Consider the following 26,466-nt stretch of genomic DNA (forward strand, 5'->3'; position numbering starts at 1 on the left):
TAAAGAAAATATCTTACCAAGTATGTTGTGTAACAGCACACTTAAAAATATATAACACAGTTAAGAAAGACACTACAAAACTAGCTAATCTATCATTTCCATCATTCCATGGAGAGAATTCATAGCTTTTTTTTCTTAACACAACAAATACAGAATATTTACCAACACTTTATATTTATATAAATTTATATTTATAGGGAACACTTCCCTATAAATCAAGGTTGTTACTATATTTGCATTATGAATATTATGTGAATAATATCTAAGTCACAGTTTTGTAATAGATACGAGTTACACAGGTATACGTATGTCAAAACTCAGGAAATGTGCTCTTAAGATGTTCATATCCCATTGCTTCTAAATTTTACATAAAAACTGTAAACAAATACTGACCTCTAGTTAATGACATGTCTGATGAAGCATTTAGAGAGAAGTGCTTGAATGACTGCAATTTAATGTGAAATGTGTTGAAAAAAATAAGCTGGATCAATAGACGGTTAGAAATGGAGAGATGAGTAAATATGTGATACGTCAAGGGTAATAAAATATTAACGAGAGACTCTTCACTGTGAAATTCTTGCAACATTGCTAGTTATTTGACATTTTTCATAATAAAATTTTGGGAAAATGTAGACAAGTCTGCTAGAGTGCCGTCTGCAGATCCTCTTTACAAAGCCTAAAGGCCTATCTTGCAAGACGGGCCTGTACTCTAGTCACTGCCAAAAACGAAGATCTGGACACCCCAAGATATGGGTGGGGCAGTGGTTCGCACAATTACACCTAATGATGACCCACTGCAACTGGGTTGGTTGGTTTGTTTGTTTATTTAAAGTCCCCATGAGTCTGGGTGCGCCTGGGTGGCTCAGATGGTTAAGCATCTGCCTTCAGCTCAGGTCATGATCCCAGGGTTCTGGGATCGAGCCCCACATCGGGCTCCTGGCTCAGCGAGGAGCCTGCTTCTCCCTCTGCCTCTGCCTCTCTCCCTGCTCATGCTGTCTCTCTCTCTCTCTGTATCTCTGTGTCTCAAATGAATAAATAAAATCTTTAAAAAAAAAAAATAATAAAGTCCCCATGAGTCTGAATTAACGTGGAAGAGTTAATATCTGTAGAGGATCACTCCACTAGGGGTCATGGTAGTATGTCCACTAAACTGAAAGCCAAGCCTAGTCTCTGATGCTTCTGGGAATGAGTGGAGAAGAGGGTTGGTGTGGCTGAGGGGGACTAAGCGCTGACATCACGGAGACAGGGCTGCTATGGGGAGTTGAGGCTTGAGGACTCTCTACGGAACCTTTTGTATTACCAAGTCTGGTGGTGAAAATTAACAGGAAACCCTAAGGACTTTTCAGAGGCAACACCCACCCACCCCCCTGGGAACCAATCCTTCAGAAGTGAAAGTCTGGGCAATCTGTGGGCTTGAAACTCTGGCCAGCCAAAGGATAGAGGGAATAGGTAGAACAGCAAGGACATCCTAAATACCACCTCCTAGGCCAGTTTTTAATAAGAGTCCCTGAATCGCTAAGGATATATATGTGGATTTCAAGGATTCTGTGAACCCCGTCAAACTATACAAAAACACTTAAAGAGGCACGTACATGTGTCCTTTTTTTTACCCCGATGAAGGGGTCTACAGCAATCACCAGATGTCAGTTAAAACCGGCAAAAAAAAAAAAAAATCACTGACTGCACTATATTCACAGATGTAAGTTTATTACATAATCTGCTATTTATAAGGATGACATTAGTAACTCCCTGTTGATAAACCAGTTGGGCTGAACTGCCTATCACAGTAATTTTTCACATTGTATCTTCCATTCTCTTACTTATATACCATATGACAAAACATTAAAGAGCACTAACTGTTTTATGAAGAGTCAGGTAACCTGTGAAGTTAGGTGATTCACAACAAACAGTAAGAGATATTAGCCCTAAGTGCCTATCATGTGCCAATTAACTGCCAAGAGGTTTGGATACACAAAGCTCAAGAGCACACACACATACAGGGCTAAAAAAAAAGGAAAGCAAATAAAGGTGTTCTCTGGTAGCCTGTTATTAGCAGAACAGAATCTGGCTTATACTCTCTCCTTGTTTTCTTCCCTTTTTTTCTCCCTTCTGATTTTTCTTTCCTTTGTATTTTCAGGATGATACTAAGGTGCTTGGAGAGCACAGAAAAATTTTTTAGGGGAAAAGGGAAGAAAAAAGTGGTATCATTAAAACAGGTTTCAATTCCTATCAAGTATCACAAGAACTAAAGAGGCTGGTCATGATAGTTTGAGAAGTGTTTCACATATTTAAGAAAACAGAGTTTTCTGTGTGTTCCTATGTGTCCTCTCCCCTCCTCCCAGGACCCTCTCGCCTCCAGGAACCACTGCTCTGGGAACCACCACTTTATAGATTTGTCTGCATTTTCTCTAATTTTATGTGGATGGTACAAAGCAGTGTGTAATGGTTTTGTCTGAGTTCTTCTGCATAGTTATTCTGAGTTTCATCCATGCTTTTGCATGTATCAAAAGCTAATTCCTTTATTTTGGTAGGTAGTCATAATTTGTCCTTTCATCTGGTGATGGACAGTGAGTTGATTCTAGTTTTTGGTTACTACATATGTTTCTATGATCATTTGATCCAAAAAAAATGCAGCAGCAACAGTTTGGTATATACATCCTGGTCCAACAGCCCCAGCAGAGCTCAGTGCTCCTAGATATTGTTGACTCTGAATACTAAATCCTCCATGCTGTCGGGTTTTCCACCATCACATATTTTTATAGCCCCTCCAAAAAGGAGATTGCAATTCTTCCATATATATGATTAAGATGATTACACGCTGAATATGAGGATTGATTTTGTAGTATCTATTCAGACAAAAAAAATTCAAATTTAAAAAGTCATTATGACAAAGTAGCTATATACTAAACTTTTTGCAATTTTTAAAAAAGTATTTATGTATGTATGTATGTATGTATGTATTAACTAATCTCTACCGCCAACATGGAGCTCAAACTCACAACCCTGTGATCAAAAATCGCATGCTCTTCCCACTGCCCCAGCCAGGTGTCCCAACTTTTGCAATTTTTATAGGCACAAGTTCCAAAGCAATAATAATTCCTTTCTTTATGCAAAGAGTAGCAAGAAAAACTGCAAGATGGGTATGCATGTGTGCATTAAGGTAACACGAACATACAGGCATTGGCTTAATTGTGAGCCAAACCCTTTCTTCTGTGACTGTCACATTTGTGTCCTAACCAAATCCCACCCTTGCCCAGTCCCACCTCCAGCAACAACAGAATACCTCTGAAAGCTGTTTTCCGGTCAACAAATGGCAACTGACAGGAACTGCCAAACTGAAAGAGAGTCTTCTTTAATGGGAAATGACAGCAGGTAATTAAAAAATTTTATTTAATAAATCAAATCATGACATAAACCTGCCATTTAACTGTCCTGTTATTCATCTCGTATTACCTTGAGGTGACAATATTCCACTCACCACTGTGGACAAATTCAGTAAGACTTCATTTACCCTCAGAAGCTGTTCCAAAACTAACTTATTCTCAAGTATACAAACCCAAACCTACCTCCCTCTTTGTCCAGATGACTTTGCTTCCTACACAGATAAGGTATAAACCTTTTGTCAAAAATTTCAATCTCCTACTTTGGTTTTCCACCTAAATATTTCTTAATATGTTTTTTTTATTTGCAGGATCAATTTTTTTTTAAAAAACTGTCATATGGTAATTTCTGTAACTAATTTCTTAGAGAGAATATAGTCAGTTCTATGAATTTTAGCACATGCAGAGACATATGGAACCACCACAGCAATAAGAATATGGAAGAGTTCCATCACCCTAACACACTCCTTCCTGCTCTCCCTTTTGTCCCCCCTCTCTCTCTCCCTCCACCTCTAAGCACTGGAAATCACTGATCTCTTCTCCATCATTACCATTTTCTCTTTTCTTGAATGTCATATAAATAAATCATACAGTATATAACCTTTTTAAACTGGCTTTGTTCACTCAGCACAATGTTTTTGAGACTCATCCAGGATGCAAAGGGTATCAATCATTCATTCATGTTTTCATTGCTCACCATCCACTGAATGGATGTAACATAGTTTATTTACCCATTCACTCCCTGAAGGACATATGAAATGTTTTTGGTTTTGGACAATTTGGAAGGGAGCTGCTATAAACACTTGTGTACAGGTTTTCCTATGAAGTCTCCATTTCTCATCCCCACAAGTGGGATTAATGGTCATATGGTAAGTTGGTGTTACATTTTTTGGGAAACTGCAAAACTTCTTTACAAAGTGGCTGTATCATTTTACATCCCCACCAACAATGTGTAAGAGGTCTAGTCGTTCCCAACCCTCACCTGATCCTGTCAGGATTTCTTAATTTTACCTAGTCTAATATGTAAGTTAGCATAGTAATGATGCTGAAAACCTTCTATGTGCTTATTTGCCACTGGAATATCCTCATTGGCTTAGTGTCTGTTCACAGCTCTTGCCCATTTTTTTTTTTAAGATTTTATTTATTTATTTGAGAGAGAGAATGAGAGACAGAGAGCACAGAGGGAAGAGGGTCAGAGGGAGAAGCAGACCCCCTGCTGAGCAGGGAGCCTGATGTGGGACTCGATCCCGGGACTCCAGGATCATGACCTGAGCTGAAGACAGTCGCTTAACCAACTGAGCCACCCAGGCGCCCCTCTTGCCCATTTTTTAAATGGGCTTTTGGTTTTCATACTTAGTTTTGAGAGTTCTTCTGGATATTACTCCTATGCTTGGGTACGGTATGTAAATTTTTTCTCCCGGTCTGCAGCTTACTCTTTATAGTATCATTCACAGAGCAAAATACCTTCATTTTGATGAAGTCCATCTTTTTTCCTTCTCTAGATCATGCTTTGGGTAACAAAGAACTCTTTGCCTCACCACAGATCACAAGAACGTTCTCCTATGTTTTCTTCTTTTTCTTTCTTTTTCCATATGGATAACTATTGTTCCAGCAAAATTTGATGTTTTCACTGCTTTCCTGTTGGACAGACTTGGCACCTTTATCAAAAATCACCTGGCCATTCTGTGGGGATCTCTTTCTGGACTTGCTGTTCTGTTCCCAATGACTTGTGTGTCTATCCCTTCATCACTACCACACTCCCTTGATTGCAGCTGCTTTAGAATAGGTTTTAAGTTAGGGTGGTGTGATTCCTCCAATTTTATTCTTTTTGAAAACTATTTTAGGTGGCTCTAGCTCCTTTGCCTTTCCTTATAAAATCTAGGGTCAGCTTGTCCATAACTGCAAAAAAAGAAAAAATCCAACCGTAATTTGTATTGAAATTACTTTAAATCTAAAGATCAATATGGGAAGAAGTGATAGCCTTTACCACATTGAGTCTTCCAATTCACAACATTATATGTCTATATATTTTTTTAGGTCTTCTTTGATTTCTTCCACTGCATAGTTTTCAACATGCAGCCTTTAATATGATTTGTTAGATTTATACCTAAGTATTTATACATAAGCAATTTTTCTTGGAGCTTCTGTGTAAAGTAATTTCTTAAAATTTCAGTTTCCAATTGTACATTGCTAGTATGTAGAAATATGATTGCTTTTTGTGGGTTTATGTTGCATTCTTGTTCAACTCACTCATGAGTTCTAGGAAGTTTACTGTAAATTCCTTAGGATTTTCTATAACTGTGCCCTCACACATCTAATATTGACTCCTTTGGAAGTAAGAACTCAGATAGTTGCCAGTTTTAGAGCCCATGCCTAAAAACAAGGCTGACTCTTGAGGGTCAGCTGTGGTGGCCAAGTTGGTGTTAACCATCCTCTGATCTACTAGAGTTCCAGTCCCCGTCCTTTGCCCTGGGAACTGTGTGGTCATGGTGCTAGCATGTCTCACATACAAACCCACCCAAGCAATGACCAGTTTGATATTCAAGTAACAGGTGCTTTACATGAGAAAAATAGAGCACTGTCAGAATTCTGTTATACACTTATTCCTTGTGTTTCTCTTTAAAGAATGAGCCAAATTAACTGTAAATTATGCAGCAAAATGCAAACTTAGCAACAACCCATAGTAAAAAATAAATCAACGCATCATAAGGAAATGTGGAGGAAAAAGACAACCAACATCAAAATGAGGTCAATTGGTGATGATGCTTCTTACAAAAGTAAGCTTTAAGAAGGGAAGTCTGACAGAGAATAAATCAGACTTTCTCATCCAGTGTTCCAAGATAATTAAGTACTACAGAAAATAATCTGAGTGATTATTTTCTAAATTCTCCCAAGGATGGTACACAGATATTTACCAATCTAGAAGTCTAAGAAAGAAGTTAATTCATTTTACACAGCGAATGCCGTAGAATATTCAGGTGTTAGGTTCAGGCTTCATTCTCTCATAGATCACACCCTGAGAAAGACTGAAATACATACTGAGGAAGCAAATAGCAAGAGAGACTTTAGAATACCACTGGCATTTAGAAACCAAGTCATAAAAACTTTTTTGAGAGCTTCCATATGCTAGTCACTATTAGGTGCTAGGGATACAAACATACAAACCTATAAGGGAAAAAAGGAAGGTAAAGAGTAGAATCAGAAATACAGACGGGAAAGGCAAATAATGAATGAACAGAAGACGAATACAAGGAGATACAAAGTCTGGAATTCTTGTGGAGGTGCTCACATATCAAAAGAGAAGCCTTGGGCGCCTGGGTGGCTCAGTTGGTTAAGCGACTGCCTTCGGCTCAGGTCATGATCCTGGAGTCCCGGGATCGAGTCCCGCATCAGGCTCCCTGCTCCGCAGGGAGCCTGCTTCTCGCTCTGACCCTCCCCCCTCTCATTTGCTCTCTGTCTCTCTCATTCTCTCTGTCTCAGATAAATAAATAAAATCTTTAAAAAAAAAAAAAAGAGAGAAGCCTTGAGTCTCAATAGCCTCTTTATCCCATTTAATTCAATTCACTTAATAGAAAGATAATCTCACTGTGTTCCACTGTTTGTTCACCAAACATTAATGGCCAAGGTGATACCAATTTCTGGTGTTTCGACCTATACATACTTCAACACAAGCTAACATAAAATATCAATTTTACAATGTCTTGCAGATAACAAAAGCTTCTACTCCTTCCCCAAGCTCTAAAATCCTGAAGGTGAAGGTGTACCACCCATCACACTAGCCTCTTTTGTCTGTCATGAGCCAAGTTCTCCTACGAGTGGGTGCAATGTGCAGGGCTGCTAAACTGTGGGCTGTGCGGTCCAGTGGGCCTCAGTTTCATCATCAATGAAACGAAAATTTTTAATCTCTAAAATCCTTTCTGGCTCTCACAGTCTCTGAATATATGAATCTGACAAAAGGGTTTTTAATCATCCAAGGATAGACTGTATTAGGAAGGTGTGTGGGCAGTTGGTATTTGGCCACAGGGCTACAAATAATAAAGGAACTTATTAAATAGTTTGCAAAGTCTATCCCTAATTAAAAGGGGTTTTTCCCCTGATCTTTTGTAAGAAAGGCCTCAGACCATTCTCATTAGTTGGCAAGAGATCTCAGGCAGTAACCCATTAATAAAGAGTCTAAATCAACCTGCTGCTCACTATGCAAACTGTTGTGTTTTTCTACTATCCATGTAAACATTCAGTAAAGACATGTTACAAAGGACAGACCCATATATTTTCAGTGGACATATTTAAATTCAACTAGTTCTTTCTTACCTACTGCACCAAAACAAGAAGGTTTTATGGGGTTTTTTTAGATTTTTTATTTTGGAGAAAGAGCGTGCATGTGTGCACGCGCACAAGCAGGAGGGGCAGTGGGGGGAGAGGGAGGGAGAGAGAGAGAAAGAGAGAGAGAGAGAGAGAGAAACCCCAAGCAGACCCTTCACCGAGTACGAAGCCCCATGCAGGGCTCGATCCCAGGACCCTGAGATCACCACGTGAGCCATAATCAAGAGTAGGACGCCCAACTGACTGAGGCACCCAGGCACCCCAAAACAAGGCGGTTTTTAATAAAACATCCTAATTATATAAAAGTCAAAGATGTGGGTTCCAGGCATTATTTCATCCATTCACTCACTCACTCACTCACTCACACAAATGTCTGGATGGTTCAGTAACCAGATTATCCCAAATGGCTATGTTGTTTTAGAAAGAAGGAATAAACAAACACAGGGTTAAAGAAAATAAATAAAGAAAACACAGTCTAATTAATGATGATGATGATGATGATGATGATAGCAATCACTTATACAGTAATTACTATTTGCCAGATGATATTTTAAACTATGCACAGATATACTTACTCCTCATGAGAAGCCTATGAAATAGATATTATTATATTATGAATGTTCCCACTTTAGAGATGAAGAGACCGATGCACAAACAAACTTGCTCAGACTTACCCAGTGAGCACTGGAGCCAGGATTTAGACCCAAGCAGTTCAGCTCCAGAATTATGCTCCTTACACTACGCCAAACAGCCCCTCACATTCGATACATGAGGCTGCAACTCTTAGCTACATTTATGCTAAGATGGTAGCTCTGGGCACATTACTTAATCTCTTCAACTTCAGTTTCCCTAAAATGGGGATAATCATGAAGCCTTTATAGTGAAATAATTGTTAGCACTGTAAATGGCAATGTTTTAGAAAGCAATCTGAGGGGCGCCTGGCTGGTCTGTCAGTAGAGCCTGTGACTGTTGATCTCAGGGTCGTGAGTTCAAGCCGCATGTTGGCCTTGGAGCCTACTTAAAAAAAATAAAATAAAATGCCTGTAGAAAGTGCTTTGAGTTTATATTCCAAGACCCATAAAAGGATTCCTAACTTTGACATAATCCACTTGTTAACTCAACCTAAATATATTTGAAAATCTATGCTTCTTAATTATGTGGTAGAGTTGACCCTTGAACAACACAGAGGGTTAGGGGTGCTAACCCGCTGCACAGTCAAAAATCAACATAAAACTTTTGACTCCCCCAAAAATTTAACTACTGTTGACTGGGAGCCTTACCTTAACTACTGTTGACCAGAGAAGCTTACCAGTAACATAAACAGTCAATAAAAACATATTTTGCTTGTTATATGTATTATATACTATATTATTACAATACAGTAAGCAAAAAAAAAAAAAGGTTATTAAGAAAATCATACGGAAGAGAAAATACATTTCTGCAGCTGTACAAATACTTACTTAAAAAATCCAGATGTAAGTGGACCTGTGTGGTTCAAACCTGTTTTATTCAAGGGTTAACTGTAGTACATGTTAAACATGCTAAAGTTAATTGCAGTTAAAACAATCAGAAAAGAAAGAAAATCAAAAGACAAAGGTAAATTTATGAAGTACTGTATTCTTAAAAAAAAAATGGGTACTCTAGTCTAGCTTTATTAAAGTTACTTTTTGGCTGTTATCAACATATCTAAATTCAGGGGAAAAGCTCTTCCAAATGTCCACTCTTAAAAAGAAAAAAAAAAACCCACAACTAATCATTCTGTATTAGATGTAAAGAAAAAAACAGCACATGGGTGGTACTGAAGACCAAAATAAATGTCTAAGCAATCAAAATACCTTAATGACAATGGCCCCTCGTGGGTGGACAGGATACACAAAGATGGAAGAATGGTAAGGGAACTAAGCAATAATTTAGAGAAGATGAAGAGACTGTAAGAGAAATCAGAAAATACAGCTATGGCAGGACCAGTCAACCAAAGTGGTCCAGGGACCATTACGATAAAAGCAAGGCAGTGCCGGGTTACAGAAAGGGAGCTAAGAAATGCAGCAAGCCACAGCAACGCTGCCGCCAACAAGCACTGTGGAGCAGTACCGGGAAAATATCCTACGTATGAGTCGTAGAACACTCGTGTTGCAGTGCTGAATTCTGAATTAGGAGTAACTTCAAACTCAAACACAAAGCAAACCCGAAATGCCTGTACTGCTCTCTCCCCCGTCATCCACGTACGATAATCCACCACTAGAATTAAACGGAGTCACATTATGTCTCCAAGGAGCCACTAGCCGGTGTCACTGAACGCCACTGACCCTCACGCTGGTGGCTGCACCCAGAGCCCCACTCTCTCCTCGTGGACATCTGACGCAGACAGACGTCTCTTCCAAAAATCGGTTCCGCATGTCAACATCAGCACTGCTGTTGACACAGTGTCTTTGTCTTTATTGCTCTGCTTACTTTGCAAATAATTGTAAAATTAAGGTAGGAAAATAAAAACATAAACCTAATTGCAGAAATAAGAATGAGAAAGAAGCTGGGGTATGTGGAAAGGGGCCTTAACAGTTTCGGCCTTTGGAAATAAAATCAGAGGCGCTTAGTTTAAGAGAGTAAACAGAGAATCAACATTCAAAGGATCATGGATTGCCCAAACTCAGAGTGAGAACAGTATGTGACCACAGTGGATGAATTCTCAAAGGTAATCAACTAGCAAAGAGGGTGTCAACGGCTCGCACGTTCCACATGGTGAACACTATGATTGGACAAGCCCATTTTTGGCCCTCCTATGTTATTTTTTTCTATATTTGTGGTCACTTCTAGGTATACAACCCTAAGTCACAGACACATAAAAAGAACTGATGGTTATTATACTCCATGAAGACTAAAACAGAATTATTTACCAGTTAACTATGCTAGACTGGGACTCTCGGGAGGCAGGGATAAACTAGGCAAGCCCTATTTCTTTCACTGCACTTGGAGCACCTGATACATACAGAGAGCCTGCAAATATTTGTTAACTAAATGAGTGAAGGAGTACAGAACCAACGAATATGTAGACAAACCAATGAATAAAGCCGACCACCAAACTTGAGCTCTTCCATGCACAAGGTGCTACCGGTCCTAAATAAATAAATCCATCCTTACATACCATTCTATTAAATTTGTAGAGGCATGTGGTGGGAAGGAACAACAGAGAAGGGGAAAGGGGGTGGGAGAGGAAGAGAACAGACTTAAAATCCCGGTTCAGACAGTTTACGTTTTCCTCAAGAACTGTAATGGAACAATACATAAAAGGTACTTTACAGGGTGGAAAGATCTTCCTAAACCCGTATTACCTCCCACAATTAATAGCTATTTCAAGGAGAACCTCAAAAGAACCATAAAATATACATTACAAATCACAAAGCTACATATGTTGTTTGAAAACACAGAGCAGGATTTTAAAAAATGACCTTGCCTTAAACCCAGGTTCTTTCGTGAATTTACAAAAAAACAGACATTCCTCACAGACTGCTTCATCAGATAAAGTAAATGAGGTCGTAACTACATGCACTATTGCCTTTTCAAAAAGCCAAACAAAACATTCTGCTTTGTCAGGGTTACAAAAAATAAAACAACTGGTGCTACCATGCTGAGATGTAGAAAAAAAAATTTTTTAAGTGGTTTCTGAAATAAATATGAGATATGTACTATTTTTGTGTTAAAAAAAAAAACTGACAAGCCTTTATCCACAATCGTATGTGTAATCCAAATATCCTTAATTAAAGTTGCGCTAGACAAGTTTTGGAGGGTTTTTTCCTTCCTGATAAGGATTAGAAAATAAGTTTTCTTGAAGCAACAGGAAAATTTACAGATGGTAGCTCTTTGCGTATAGCCAATCATCCACTCCCAATGTGCCCTTCCCAGTGCAACTCATTTTCATGTACCCTAACTCAAGCTCTGGTTAAAAAAGTAAAAAGAAAAAAAAAAAAAGGAAAGAAAAGACAGGAAGATCCAGGAACCCTCTATCTCTGAATCTGTATGATTTGGTAGTCCCAAGCGCTACACATCAAAACAGGGAACTCATTCCACCGGATAAACTGGATGCACCTTCAGAGGCACCTGGCAAGCATCCTCGCCCACCTCCCTTTGACAGCCCATTCTCCTTTTTAAAAATCTGGGGCCCACAGTATCACCCCCAGGTTTAGTACGATATCCTCCACTTTACTCTCAAACTTTAGCTCACACTGCCATTCCTTTCAATTAACTCAACAACTACAGTCGGAATGAAAGGATAAAAAACTGAGCTAGAGACCACCGACCTTGGGGTTTACTGGAAAAAGAACTGGTCAGATGAAGGGGTTCAAGTCACAACCCTGCCACTTACTGCCCCGGGGTCCTCAGCAAACTACAACCTAATTAAGTCTCAGATTTCTCTTCTGTATAGTTGTGAAAGTAGTAAACTTAATAATAATCACAGTGAATGGATGCTATATGCCAGGCAGTGTGTTAATTACTTTTAACAGATGACCTTTCAATTCTCACAATAGTATGATTATCCCCACTGTACAAATAAAAGAATTGAGCCTGATGGAGGGGTTGAATAATTTATACAATGTCACACAGCAAATGATGAAATGAGGAGGCCAAGGTCTGAACCTAAGCAATCTCAAGCCACCTCTTTCTTTCTTCTGCCATTCCCTATTCAAAACACCACCACACTCACAGACTCATCATTCCCTGTGTAGGGCACAGCCTGTATACGTTCCCTACGTGCGACAAGTCCACACCACTGTTCATGCGTGTATCTTCCCACCTGCTTAAGTCTCCTCTGAACCCAACTAGGAGATAAACTTTGAGACACAGTCTAAATATCCACTTTCTATGGAAGCCCTCCCTAACATCCCGACAATCCATCATGGTCCTAATATAACTCTGTCTACTCCTGTACTATTGTATTGACAATGTTATAACCGTTTTGTGCTTGGTTCACTCTCCTGTGGGATTCTCAAGGGCAGACGCCAACACCTAATGGACACATCTATCTATCCTCAGCACTTAACACATGTTCCACCACATTTGTTGAGTAAATAAATGTCCAGACGGGGGGCTCTTTGGTTTTCTTAATGAACAAACATAAAAGACTTCTACACATGCAATAAAATTTTAAAAACTTTCTAAACTGTAAATACATCTGTAACTATTTACTATTAATGTACCTCCTCACCATACAATCTATGAACTAACTTGAAGAAAGTGTTAACCATTCTACTCAATTAACCATAACCTAAGGTTTCCTTAATGTTACACCCAAATTTGAGTATCTTTAAATTTTCAGGTTTTTTTAATCCCTTCCTCAAACTACATAGTTTTGTTTAATTAGAAAAGTAGTAAGCAAGGTGCACTTTTTAGTTGGAGCAATGGTATATCCTCTAACATGCTAGCATTTGAAATGCTTTTTTAAAACCAACCATTTCTTTTTTTTTTTTAAATATATATATATATATTTTTTAAAGATTTTATTTATTTATTCATGAGAGATAGAGAGAGAGAGAGGCAGAGGCAGAGGGAGAGGCAGGCTCCCCGCGGAGCAGGGAGCCCGATGCGGGGCTCGATCCCAGGACCCTGGATCCTGGATCCCAGGATCATGACCTGAGCTGAAGGCAGACGCTTAACCGACTGAGCCACCCAGGCGTCCCGTAAAACCAACCATTTCTTTATATATAGTTACTAAGACAGTTATATATTCATTTCAAAGTTTATATAAAACAATGACTACATAAAGAAGAATTTACAAAATTTAAGATTAAACCCCCATCCTAATTCTGCCTAAAATTTCTAGCTGGACCTCTTATTCAAAGGCATTTATTACACCAGCATTTAAATGTTCTACTAAATGATAATTACTTCACAGGTATGAACCAATAGTGCCATCCACTGTTCTTATGAATGATCTTTCCCAAATCCAGCTTTATAAGGCACTAAAAATAAGATTACTTTAAAATTTTATGTCAACAGTATTTAAGTGAAAATAAGGTATTTGGGGATTTCATTGAAGATATCAAAAAAGCAGCAAATTTCAGGACAACTAGTTTTTGGATAAAAGTAAAAATGTAACAAGTTCGAAATCACCATAAATACTTCAATTTCACACATTTAATTGTTTGAGATAAGTTTCACTTCATTCATAGTCCAAATTATCATATTCTCTTTTTCTACAAAACAAATGACTAGAGCAAGAGAGAAATAATTACAATTACACTCCAGTGCAGCCAGAAAAAATTCTCTGCATTTGAGTAACACTGCTGTCCCTAAAATACTAAAATATTTATGAAGTGAATACTGTGAGCAAGACACTGTACCAAAAGCTATGGGGGAAACTAAGATTAATTTTTTTTAAGTTTGTCGTTCACTTAACATTGAACAAGTGAAGTGGGAGACTGATAAGCTGATGATGAACTGAATGAACTCCTAACTTTAAATTGTGGAACCAGCCACTTCCTTGCCTAGATAGAACAAAGGATGAAGAGAAAGAAAGGGGAGGAGGAGTCTCGGAGAATATTGGTAGGAGTGGAGGATACAGCAACATCAAAATTCTAAGGAAAACACTTACTGAAGTACTCACTGTGTGAGGGGACACATATAATACAGGCAGCACGTGTCTACGTCAGAAAAGAGATTAGCTCTAAGAGGGATCTAATTTATCTGAGTCACCAAGCCAGAAAACAACAGTGTCTATGACTCCAAACCCAAATGCAGAGCTCTCTCCAATGAACCACACACTCCAGTGTCTTTTCCAGGAATAAGCCGATGTCACGCTCCAGGCTCATGGCCTCCAGGAGGAGATAACGTTCTTGGCCTCCAGAAGTTTATAGAAGAACGAGAATAACAACAGCTCTCTGCTCACCTTAGGGACATGCTACAAGAATGGTTACAACCTCTCGAGTCAGGCTTCGCATTAGCCATGTTAGACTTCTGTAGTTTACTTTTGTGAAAGAATTTACTGTAGAGAACATAATATAAAATGTGCAAGTCATTTTAAGCTACAAATCTAAAGAACAGTCTCTCTCTTCTAGTAATTAATCAGAAAGACTACTTTCCAGAGATTACCTTTGGTCAACAGCAGAGGCTTTGCAAATTAGCATAACAGATGACAGAAATAAGTTTTCACTTGTGAAAGTAGCAGTTAGCTACGAAGGACAAGTGGGTAACTCCTAGCATAAAAGGTAGTAGAAACAAGATCTAAGGAGAGAAATCAGTGGCACTCCAGATAAGTGGATTGGCTAAAATAGTCTCCACAGTAGGGTAAAGGATCTGTTAACACACCAGCTGAGACCAGTTTCTCAACCTATAGTGACAGACCAGGATTTTGATTTCCAACCTCTAGTAAATCATCATTTTTATAAAATACAATGAAAATTAATTCCAAGCTATTGCAGCAGTGGTAAACTATCTTAAAAGTTTCTCAGATGTTTGCTGTCCATTTCTCCCCTTGTCACAGAGCAGTCGTCAGCAGTTAATGACCCAGCACTGGTCCATGAACCACACTTCGGGCAGCCCTGGCTTGGACACTAAGGATCTTCTTGGGCTTGGTCCCTACTGGACCATCACTCCAGACACTGTTAGAGGATTCTGGTCGACTGAGGCTGACCACACTGTCTCACTGGGCTCAAGTGAACCTTTCAACACAAGGTGTGATTTAATCACCCAAAAGGAGAGTTCGGACTTCACCGGGCTTACAAGAACAGGTGGACTGTGCCGACTTGCTTAGTAAGTTCTTATTTCAGATTGTGGACTGGGACTTGCTTTCATTATAACCTGACAGCTGGGCTGGAAGGAAGCAACTAATCCCCATTGGTAGTGACTACCGTCTATCCAAAAAACCCCTAAGAGTTAGTTGTACATAACGAAATTGGCTTGGGTTAATTTGCTCATCAGTGCCCGATATATAAAAAGCCAACTGACCCATAATTTTTAAATAAGAGAATGACTATATAGTCCGCCAAAACTTTCTGGGAAATGTTTTATCTTGAGATTCTGCCTCTTAGAGAGGGTTATTATGACCTTCTAACAGCTGTGTCTAAGGATGACACAGAAGCTGAAGGAGTTATTCTCAAGAGAGCATATTCAAAAGACTGCCATGATTTATATCAAGACATTGGAACAACAGTCTAGCATGAACTAAAGAAAAAAAATCTTAATTTCTTCACATGATGCGAAGATATAAAAACTCAATAAATCGTTACTGAATATACTAAAATATGCAGTCATTTCAAAGACATTATAAGCTTTTCCAAACTTTGTCCTCGCACAATATTAAAAGGATTCACCCTAGTATGAGTGTGATCCCACATATATTCAACCTTCTAAGAGGCTTTCCTTGGAACCTTAATTAAAAGCTTTTAGAGTGCTTCTAATTAAAATACCTCTTAAAATGTTTTTTTATACAATGTAATTTTCTGAAAGCTCCAACTTAAGAGTAACAGAAAAAGATGGCATTTGAGGCTTTGACGTTCCGCACGTGTATTAATGACGGCGGTAGTCCTGTTTGATGCCAAAGGTCAGGGAAACCACTTTACTGTGTGGCTGCCACTGTGTCTCACAGAGGGGCGGTGAGGAAGTGTCTGAGTATCTCACAGCTCTCAAATTCGAGGTCTGCGGGTCCCTGCTGTGCACCCATAGCCCCTAGAAAGATAGTCATGTTGCAATCTAAAAGCATTCCCCAGGATACAGAATAGAAAGAGACCCAAATCCTCCCCATCCAGGAGCTGCAATTAAGTCTGAGTTTAGAGCTGTGTGTTTTGGATTAGTTCATTCCATGTTAGTTACCTGTTGACTTGCGAAATGTTTACCTTTGCATATCATAATACCTAACACAATACCTGGTAATGTGTAAGCACATAATAATTGTATTTTCAAATGTACTATGATTATGTCTAGTTAATAACTATTTCATGTTGTAATCATCAGAACCAGAAAGATAACAAAATGTTATTAGGTGTGATTATATTTCTCTAAAAACAACACCACTTATATAAAATAAATTATCGTTCTTTCATTCATTCATTCATTCAAATGTTTAGAGAGCACCTATGAATCCAGCACTGGATAGAGATGGTAAATTCTGAACATTATAGAAAGAAAGTGAAAACATCCAAGTTAGCTTTTTTCCACAAAGACATGATATTACAGGTGGAAAAAAGTAACAGATACTTTAAAAAATGATAATAATTTCAAGTACATAATCTCAAAATTAGATTTCCCTTTAAAGGTTCCCATATACCATCATTTTATGTCTGACAGATGGCAAGTAACAAGAAAAACGAGGTAAATCTTAAAAGAGAAAGTGTTAGTAAAATATTACAGGGTCAGACAGTATTTTCTTAGATGTGCTCAGCCCAGGGGAGGAATATCCCTTCAAACAAGGGATAATCTGATAGTAGGACCTAAAAAGCAATACAACTTCTATCAGAACGGCTAAGCAGCATCCAACTCTTGGCTTTGGAAGAACAAAAACTGCCAAGAGATTGTCAAAACTGATGACTTTAATAGTGACAGAGGAGGCAAAAATGAGGCACAGATTTTCTTTATGGCCCAATTTCCAACTTTTCACTTTTTGTCTCTACACCACCTAGGACCTTCTGTCTCCACTACTAGAAAAAAAACAAGGCAATCACACACATGGGGCCCCTAACAAAACCTAAGCTTTCCAACCTCAGTGCACTTCTTGTGTCTATGCACAGGATGACTCCTTATTATGTGGACCACAGTGTTGGATGGATCCATTTTTTAAATCTACATAAACACCCACATATACTCTACTTCAGAACTAGAAACACATTCTACCAATTTAATGAAAAAAATGAAACACTTTGGCATGAATATTCAAATTTTTATCTTTACCTCAGAAACTAGCTCATTTCTGGCTAGATACTTAATTCGAATCTAACACGTGACGTCACTTCCAGTTTATAGAAAATACGTAGTATAGAATAACAACTGAATACCAACACCAATGGGAGGAAGAGAGGAGAAAGGAGTGCTGACGAATCCTGGGGAGGGAGGCTGGTATTCCAATCAAGAACTTGCCCTATCTCGAGTCAGGGCCATCAAAAGATCACAGTATATTAACTAAAACATAATGGGACAAAACACGGAAACACTACCCTCTATTTCACCTGCTAGCACGAAAGAACAGAACCACGTTCTGTACACTCAATCACTTAAGACCTTTAAGAAAAAGAACTAAGTCCTACACTTGGGCTTACCAATGTCCTTTACTCCTTTTTTTTTTTTTTAAAGATTTTATTTATTCATAAGAGACAGAGATGGAGAGAGGCAGAGGGAGAAACAGGCTCCCAAGGAGCAGGGAGCCCGATGCGGGACTCGATCCCAGGACCCTGGGATCATGACCTGAGCCGAAGGCAGACACTTAACCATCTGAGCCACCCAGGCGCCCACCAATGTCCTTTACTCCTATACCTGAGGATGCACAAAAGTGTCCTTCTTCCTTGCCAAGGCTTACTTTTCCATCTGTATACACGATCCCACTGAAACAGTTCCTGCTGTCAATATATTTCTACTCCTTACCCCCTGCCTCTAAACAGGCTCAGACAGAAGCATCTTTCCATTCTCTAGAGACCATTTCTCTTCCTTTATAGTTAAACTCCTCCAAAGAGTAATCTTCCTAGAACAAAACTTACTAATTTTGAATCTTCCCACTCTCCTGAAACGGTTCACCTATCCCAGCATTATTTCTCCTGAAGGGGTCGAAAGCAACTGATGGGATGACTCTCCCTATTCACACACCTTCATCTCTGACTACGTCTAGTTCATAGATGACTCCTCCCATATCCTATGTGCAGACAGTAAGCACTCACCTTCCATGACCTCACTCACTCATGCCTCTCCAACTAAAGCTTCTTTGTGGCCTTGTATTTCCATCCCCCACCATTCCTTGGAACTTCCAATCAATGGTTACAAGTAATTGCACTGGCGTATGCCAAAGCCCATTTTCTTAACCGTGACACAGTTCTGCCATCCTTACTATTCATTCCCCAAACTACCACTCGGACCCCTAGTCCTTCCTGGCAGGGTTACTGTAACGGCCTCATAAATGATCTCCCTGTAACTATCTTCCAACACCAACGCACATTACAAGCTGATACCAGAATAATATCCCTACTGCCCAGCTACGATTATTTCTCACCTCTGTTCCAGACTTCAGCGGCTCTCCTTGTCCTTTACTAACTGGAATTAAGTGTAATTTCTCACCCTTGGGCAATTACATTCTTCACACAAAAGATGATTTATCCACTTTTCCTTGCATACATTGGAAACACCAGACTGCCCAGAGAAAATTACCTTCTTCATAAACAACTCACGTGGTCCACTCATACACCTTTGCTCATTCTTTCCTCTACCTACAGTGTTCTCATCATACCTATCCTACTCCCCGGAACTATGCAGGCCAAACGGGAATTAAAGCTGCAGATGATATTAAGGATGCTAATCAGCTGACATTAAAATAGAGTATCCAGGTGGCTCCAATGTAATCACTTAAAAGTGGGAGAGAGAGTCGGAGGAGAAATACGATACTGCAGGCTTTGAAGATGGAAGAAGAGGATCATACGCAAGGAATGTGGGTGGCCCTTTGAGGCTGAAGAAAGGAAGTAAACATTCTCCCCAACAGCCTACAGAACACAGCCCTGCCTACAGCACGTTAGCACTGCAAGACCTGTGTTAGACTTCTGACTTCCGGAACTGTAACGTAATAAATTTGTGTAGTTTTAAGCCACCCAGTTAGTGGTCATCTGAAACTGAATATACCTCCATACATAATTATCACAATTCTACCTATCTTTCGGGGCCCATTTCAAAAGTCTCTATAATGCAAAGAGTATTCGGCTCCCACGAGATCCCTCTCTGCCAACCACACTAGAGAGGTTTCCTTGCTCCTCTGAACCCACAAAAGTATCTGATGGACTAATAGGTAATTCTCGGTCTTCGCCGCTTACCAGCTACACGACAATGTAAAGTCTCTTAACCTCTCTGCACTTTACTTTCATCGCCTATTAAAAAACAATCTCATAAGGCTGTTGTGAGGATTAAATATAGGAAAGAATATACATTTCTAAGAACTGTGTCTGGCACACAGTAGGCATTCAATTTGCCTTAGGAATCATCATAAACTTTATTCTCACTTGTTTTTTAGAGTCAAAGCCACATCACTGTCTTATCAGCGTACCAGACAGACATGTGCCTCCCCACGCTTCCTCTGCAGGGCATCTCTGCCACACGAGAGAGTTTAGAAACAGGAGCTGTACTAGGCGGCTGGCAGCTAACCTCAAAAAGCTCACCTCAGAAGACAAGAAGAGCACTGGAAACTGGAGCAATGAATCAAGTGGACCAAAATTTATATACTCAATACAGCAAACAGAAACAAAGATGGATAGCTGAATGCCAGAGAGAGGTATTAGGAGAAAAGATAAATGTTATTTAAGAAATAAAAGGCACACTCATTATAGACATTATGATCAAATACATAATTCTCTCAGCTCCTCCAGAATCTAGCATGACCTGAAATTTTTAACTTCTTCATTTGTAAAGCAATTAATACACTCCTTATACTCCTTTAGAAATGTAACAAAGTGTAACAACTTTGTAGACTCTAATAGTAACTTCAACAATTTACTAACATACACAATAAAGCTTGCTGCAAATGTGAGCCTTTTCCCAAATGGAGAATGGAAAATTTATATGAAATTTAAGATGTCCGTTTTTAAGTTGAAAGCAATACAATTTTGTCAAGATTTTGATGGAAAGGATAATTTTCTCTTGAAAGAAATAATTATGGATATACTTCTTTTAAAACATTTGAATATAAGTTTAAAAAAAAAAAAGCAATGAGCTCCACCAGAGGTAAAAAATAAAATCCAAGCAAAGATGTTAAGAATGATACCATGACAAATACTTACAGGGATGCTCTCACCTGAGAGCAAATGATAAGGCTACAACTGATTCAGGAAAGTGATTAGTAGTCAGAGAAGGTCAGAAACACCGATCTCAATTAGAGATAATATGGACTAAATTCTCTTAACATCAAAAGCATATTTGCTAATTTACTTACTAAGGGTCAGTTCTATATGGTAATATGAGAGAGTGATGGCAAATATCCAGTGAGCTTTAAAAGGCTTACAGTGCAAGGGGCAACTGGGTGGCTCAATCAGTTAAGTGTCCGACGCTTGATTTCGGCTCAGGTCATGATCTCAGGGTCATGAGATTGAGCCCCGTGTCAGGCTCCGCACTCAGCGAGGAGTCTGCTTGAGGACTGTCTCTCTCCCTCTCCCGGTGTCCCAACCCCCATGCTCACGCTCACGGGTGCACATGCCCCCTCTCTCTAAAATAAATAAATCTTTTTTTAAAAAATTAAAAAAATAAAAAGTTTATAGTGTAGCCTCACTTTAAGAAACACTAAATCCAAAAGAAAGGAAACCCAAATAAAATTCTGAATATTTTTCACTTACCACCTAAAAAGAGTATATAACTGCACAGGGAAGGATTACCAACACGGTGAATGGGGAAAGGATAAGATGTGCCGGGGACACCTGATGGTGTGCCCAGGGGCCTGCAGTCAAGACAGAGGAGAACTTGAGTTTGGGGATCTCAAGTCGTTCAGTGTGACGGAACCCTGGAGGGTGAGGCAGGGAGTGACCACATGAAGAAGTGCACAGAAACTAGAAAAATGAAGCATCTTTGAAAACCAACAGTTAAAAGCAACACTCCAGAGGTCAACAAGAGCTTCAAAGTCACACCGAAGAAACCAAATGGATCTAAATATAATAGTGTTTGATAGACCCTGAAATATTAACATGCTTAAAGAAATGTATCTTGGCGAAAAAGGGATGATTATTCCTATATTGGGAAAAAAAGAGAGAGAGAGAGATTCTCAGAAACACTTGACTTTGCCCTCCTAAAGGCATTGTTCAGGAGAAAGCTTGCTTAGCCAAACTCCAGGTATTAAGGTCCAACTGGGAAGGCAATCTGTACTGTGAAGAGAATTTAGCATAAACCCATTAAAATTTCAAATTATAAAAATCAATCATTCATTCAGTAAGTAAATATTTATTAAATCCCTGCTGTGTACGTTCTTCCATATTCTAAGGATACAGTGGTAGGCAAGAGAGTTGAAATTCCCTGTCATCTTGGAGCTTGCTACATGCCAATGAGGAGAGATGATTAAAATAGAAATGAACTCATATATATTTCAATAATGACAAGTGTTACAGAAGAAAATAAGGCAAATAGGGAGGATAGGGAATGTAGGGATATGGCAATTTTAGGTAGAAAATCGAGAGTAAAAAGAAAAACTGCAGTATCTGAAGGAAGAGGGAAAATGGAGACGGAGGGAGAAACAAACAGCCTTATGCTTCTAATTTGGCTCAGGCTCAAAAGAGAGAATATATTAGATGCTCCAGTCAATGTGATAATGACATTTCTCACTGCTATACTCTGATTTAATCACTAGCCTTTGAGCTTGATGAGTGCAGGTTTCTGAATCTTCAATGCTGAAGACCAGACGTTGGTCCCAGGTAAATTCACCAAGGCAAAGGAAAGTCAACCCAGGCAGCTTTTAGGGAAAAACCAAATGACATCTTCAACCTTCCCTGATCTTTGGCAGTGGTGAGAAGGATTAACCAGAAGGTGATAAAACCAGAGAAAAGATGGCCAGTGACAAAAGAGCTGGGACTGTGCAGGAGGAAATGGAGGCATGGCTTAGAGAGGTAGAACAGTGCTGGAGAAGGAAAAAGACAAGTTCACCCACTCTCCACAGGAAACAGCATGATGGAAGCAAAGGACAAAGGAAAAAAATTCCAGAAAAGAGGAAAGGAGGCTGAAATCAAAAAGAAGGAGGACAGGGGCACCTGGGTGGCTCAGTCGGTTGAGCATCTAACGCTTGATTTCAGCTCAGGTCATGATCTCAGGATTGTGAGATCGAGCCCCGCATTGGGCTCCATGCTCAGCGTGGAGTCTGCTTGAGAATCTCTCCTTCTCCCTCTATCTCTAAGTCCACCCCACCCCCCCACTCATGTGCCCTCTCTCACTCCTAAATAAAATCTTGGGGGAAAAAAAAAAAGCAGGATAGCTTATGTCTGTTCAAGGCAGTTCTGTGATTGGAGGGACTCCCATGATTTAAAGAACAGAAGGCCTTGGCCTCATCATATTTTCAGACTACACTAATATTGATGACAATTCCATTAATGCAAATAAAACGAAGTGCAAATGAGCACACCAAGAGTCAAAAGTAAGGGTCAGGAACTTCAAACTAAGATGTGAAAATAAGAGTGCTTAATATTCAGTTCACGATGCTTATTTTTAGTTCAAAGCTCATAAGGGCAACATTTTATTTTTATTTTTTTTAAAGATTTTATTCATTTATTTGAGAGAGAGAGAGCGCACAAGCAGGGGGAGAGGCAGAGAGAGAGGGAGAAGCAAACTCCCCATTGAGCAGGAAGCCCAACTCAGGGCTCGATCCCAGGACCCTGAGATCATCATCTGAGCCAAAGGCAGATGCTTAACTGACTGAGCCACCCAGGCACCCCAAGGACAACATTTTAAAACATGTATTTCAGATAGTTAATAATCAAAACATGGTTAGTATCTCGGGCATTATTTACTATAACTCTATTGAAAAAACAAAGATGATGGGTATGTTAATCATTCCAACAACAAAAGTCTTTTTAAAAATATTTTAATCAAAAGTTATGGCTGGAAAATGAAATCCATGTTTATTACCAAAAAGACATTGGAATAATATTAATCAAAGACCTAAAGCCTTGCTGCAAACATACAGGTAATTTGTACACAAGGAACATTTAACAGGGAACTACATTCATGCGATTTAGAGCTTTTTGATTTTTCTTTCCCATGAAAATGTTCAACTGCTTTACTCTGTCACATGTTCAGAGGGAAAACCTGAATTCATGAAGTATACTGAATATTTTATGAGTAAGCCTGAGAGACACTTACCCAGTATTGATGGAAATGATTTCTATCAGTGGATTCTTCCTGATCTTTGGCAAATCCAATCGCGCTCCACCCAAGCGCTTTCCATTATCCTTTTTCTGACCCAGCAGTCTCACAGAGTGACCTTCAAATAAAGCATATAAATACACATTAGCATCAGCCACAGAACTTCACTTTAATTTACTGCTCTCAACAAATGTGTTAATATTTTCATTGACCTTCTTTCTTTTATGAAACGAACAACAATATATATATGAGAAGATGTGACCATTGACCTAAGAAATACTGCCAAAGGGACAAACAGCTGTGTGCACGTCCTGCAGTCAAAAGTGCTTTACTTATAATATTTGCACATTTCTACTGCACACATGACAGAAACAGAAATATCCTCAGAATGTCATTCCATAACGTATGCATGCTCTCCAGCATTGACCAGGTATGTATATGAAACAGGAAGGGTTCACTTGGGCACTGGGCCTGCCAGCCAACTCATTGTTGGGGGATTAAAAAAAAAATGCAAAAGCAGACTATCTGCTCAAAGCAAACAGCAAATCAAAGAAATAAAGAATTAGATAGGAGGAGCAAGATGGCGGAGGAGTAGGAGACCTGGATTTCGACCGGTCCCAGGAATTCAGCTAGATAGGGATCAAACCATTCTGAACACCTACAAACTCAACAGGAGATCAAAGAAAAGAATAGCAGCAACTCTCTGAACAGAAAAGCGACCACTTTCTGGAAGGTAGGATGTGCGGAGAAGTGAATCCGAGGCGATATTCGGGAGGATAGTCGGCCGCTACCGGCAAGTAATAGAGCCACAGAGCACAAAATCGGAACTTTTAGAAGTCGGCTCCTCTGAGGGACGTCGCTCCAGTGGCTAAGCGGGGGATGGAACCCTCGCTGGGACAGTGTGGTCTCAGGACCCTCGGGGTCACAGAAAGACCGGGGGTGCCTGAGTGCGGCAGAGCTCCCAGGTATCGGAGCAGGGAAGCCAGCTGCAGAGACGGAGCTGAGGCGTGGGCTCTCAGCTCGGGATTGCCATAAACCGGGAACCACGGCACACTCGGGCCACTGCTCCTCCAGCAGGGACCCAACAAGCAGCAGATCCAGGAGACTCCCCTTCCTCCCCCGGGAGAAGTGGCCCGGGAGTGCACCGCAGGGATCTCCTGGGTTTGGAGACTCCACACGGGGTCGGGTGCCAGAGACAGAAACGCTTGGTCACAGGCCAGGTCACAGGCCAGGTGAGCACGGAGTGCGGCCAGATACCAGGGAGACGGGAGTGACTGACGGCTTTTCTCTGGGGGCTCACTGAGGAGCGGGGCCCCGAGTTCTCAGATCCTCTGGGGCGGAGATTGGGAGGCCACCATTTTCACTCTCGTCCTCCAAAGCTGTACGGAAAGCTTGCAGGGAACAAAAGCTCCCGAGAGCAAACCCGAGCAGATTACTTAGCCCGAACCGGACAAGGGTGGGGCAATTCTGCCTCCGGCAAAGACATTTGGGAACCACGGCAACAGGTCCCTCCCCCAGAAGATCAGCGAGAACAGCCAGCCAAGACCAAGTTTACCGATCAATGAGAACGGCAGAACTCCAGCGCTAGGGGAATACTGCACATAGAACCCATGGCTTTTTTACCATTATTCCTTAGTCTTTCAAAGTTATTTTTTTTTTCACTTTCTTTTTACTTTTCCCTTTTTCAATCAACATCTTATCAATCCCTTTTTTAAAAAATCTTATTTTTCATTTTTAGAGTCATATTCTCTCCCTTCATAGTAGTTACACATATTTTTGGTATATATACACATATATATATATACACATATATATATATATGTGTATATATATAAGTTGTTCTCTCTTTAAAATTTTGGGATACACTTTCTTCTAACAGACCAAAATATACCCTAAATATCTAGTGTATGGCTTTGTTCTAGTCTCCTCCCTGATCACATTCTCTCCCCCCCTTTTTTTAATCCTCTTCTTTTTTCTTTCAACCAACTTATCAATTCCTTTTATATAATCTTTTATAATTTTCAACTTCACAGTCATATTCCATCCCTTCATCGTATTTACCCTTATTTTTGTACATATAAAAGTTTTACTTTCTTTAAAATTTTGGGAGGCACTTTCTTCTAAAAAACCAAAATATGCCCAAAATCTAGTGTGTGGTGCTGATCTATGCACCAGCCTGATCATACTTGATCATATTCTGGTTTTTCGTTGTTGTTGTTGTTGTTTGTTTGCATGTTTCATCTTTTTCTTTTGCTTTTTTTCTTTCGTTCTTTCCCTTCCTTTTCCCCTGGTTTCAGGCCTCTTCTGATCTGTTTAGTGTTTATTTTTCTGGGGTCGTTGTTAACCTGTTAGCATTTTGTTCTCTCATTAATCTATTCTCCTCTGGACAAAATGACAACACGGAAAAAATCACCTCAAAAAAAAAGAACAAGAGGCAATACCAACTGCCAGGAACGTAATCAATACAGACATTAGTAAGATGTCAGAACTAGAGTTCAGAATGACGTTTTTAAAGATACTAGCTGGGCTTGAAAAAAGCATGGAAGATATTAGAAAAACCCTTTCTGGAGAAATAAAAGAACTAAAATCTAACCAAGTCAAAATCAAAAAGGCTATTAAAGAGGTGCAATAAAAAATGGAGGCTCTAACTGCTAGGATAAATGAGGCAGAAGAGAGAATCAGTAATATAGAAGACCAAATGATGGAAAATAAAGAAGCTGAGAAAAAGAGAGATAAACAACTACTGGATCACGAGGGCAGA

At 39.6% G+C, this 26,466-nt stretch overlaps 1 protein-coding gene across 5 annotated transcripts in view; it reads right to left on the reverse strand.

Moving 5' to 3' along the window:
• CDKAL1 (CDKAL1 threonylcarbamoyladenosine tRNA methylthiotransferase) overlaps positions 1-26,466 on the reverse strand; it is a 629,466-nt gene that overhangs the window by 383,189 nt on the left and 219,811 nt on the right. For all 5 annotated transcript variants that reach the window (XM_081827610.1, XM_081827609.1, XM_081827611.1 and 2 more), the window contains one exon: positions 23,703-23,823. In XM_081827610.1, coding sequence (XP_081683736.1) covers positions 23,703-23,823 — 121 coding nt within the window. The remainder of the gene's footprint in view (positions 1-23,702; positions 23,824-26,466) is intronic.

This window comes from Leptonychotes weddellii, chromosome 8 (assembly GCF_054177405.1).
Source record: "Leptonychotes weddellii isolate Sample4059 chromosome 8, ASM5417740v2, whole genome shotgun sequence".
Taxonomy (NCBI): Eukaryota; Metazoa; Chordata; class Mammalia; order Carnivora; family Phocidae; genus Leptonychotes; species Leptonychotes weddellii.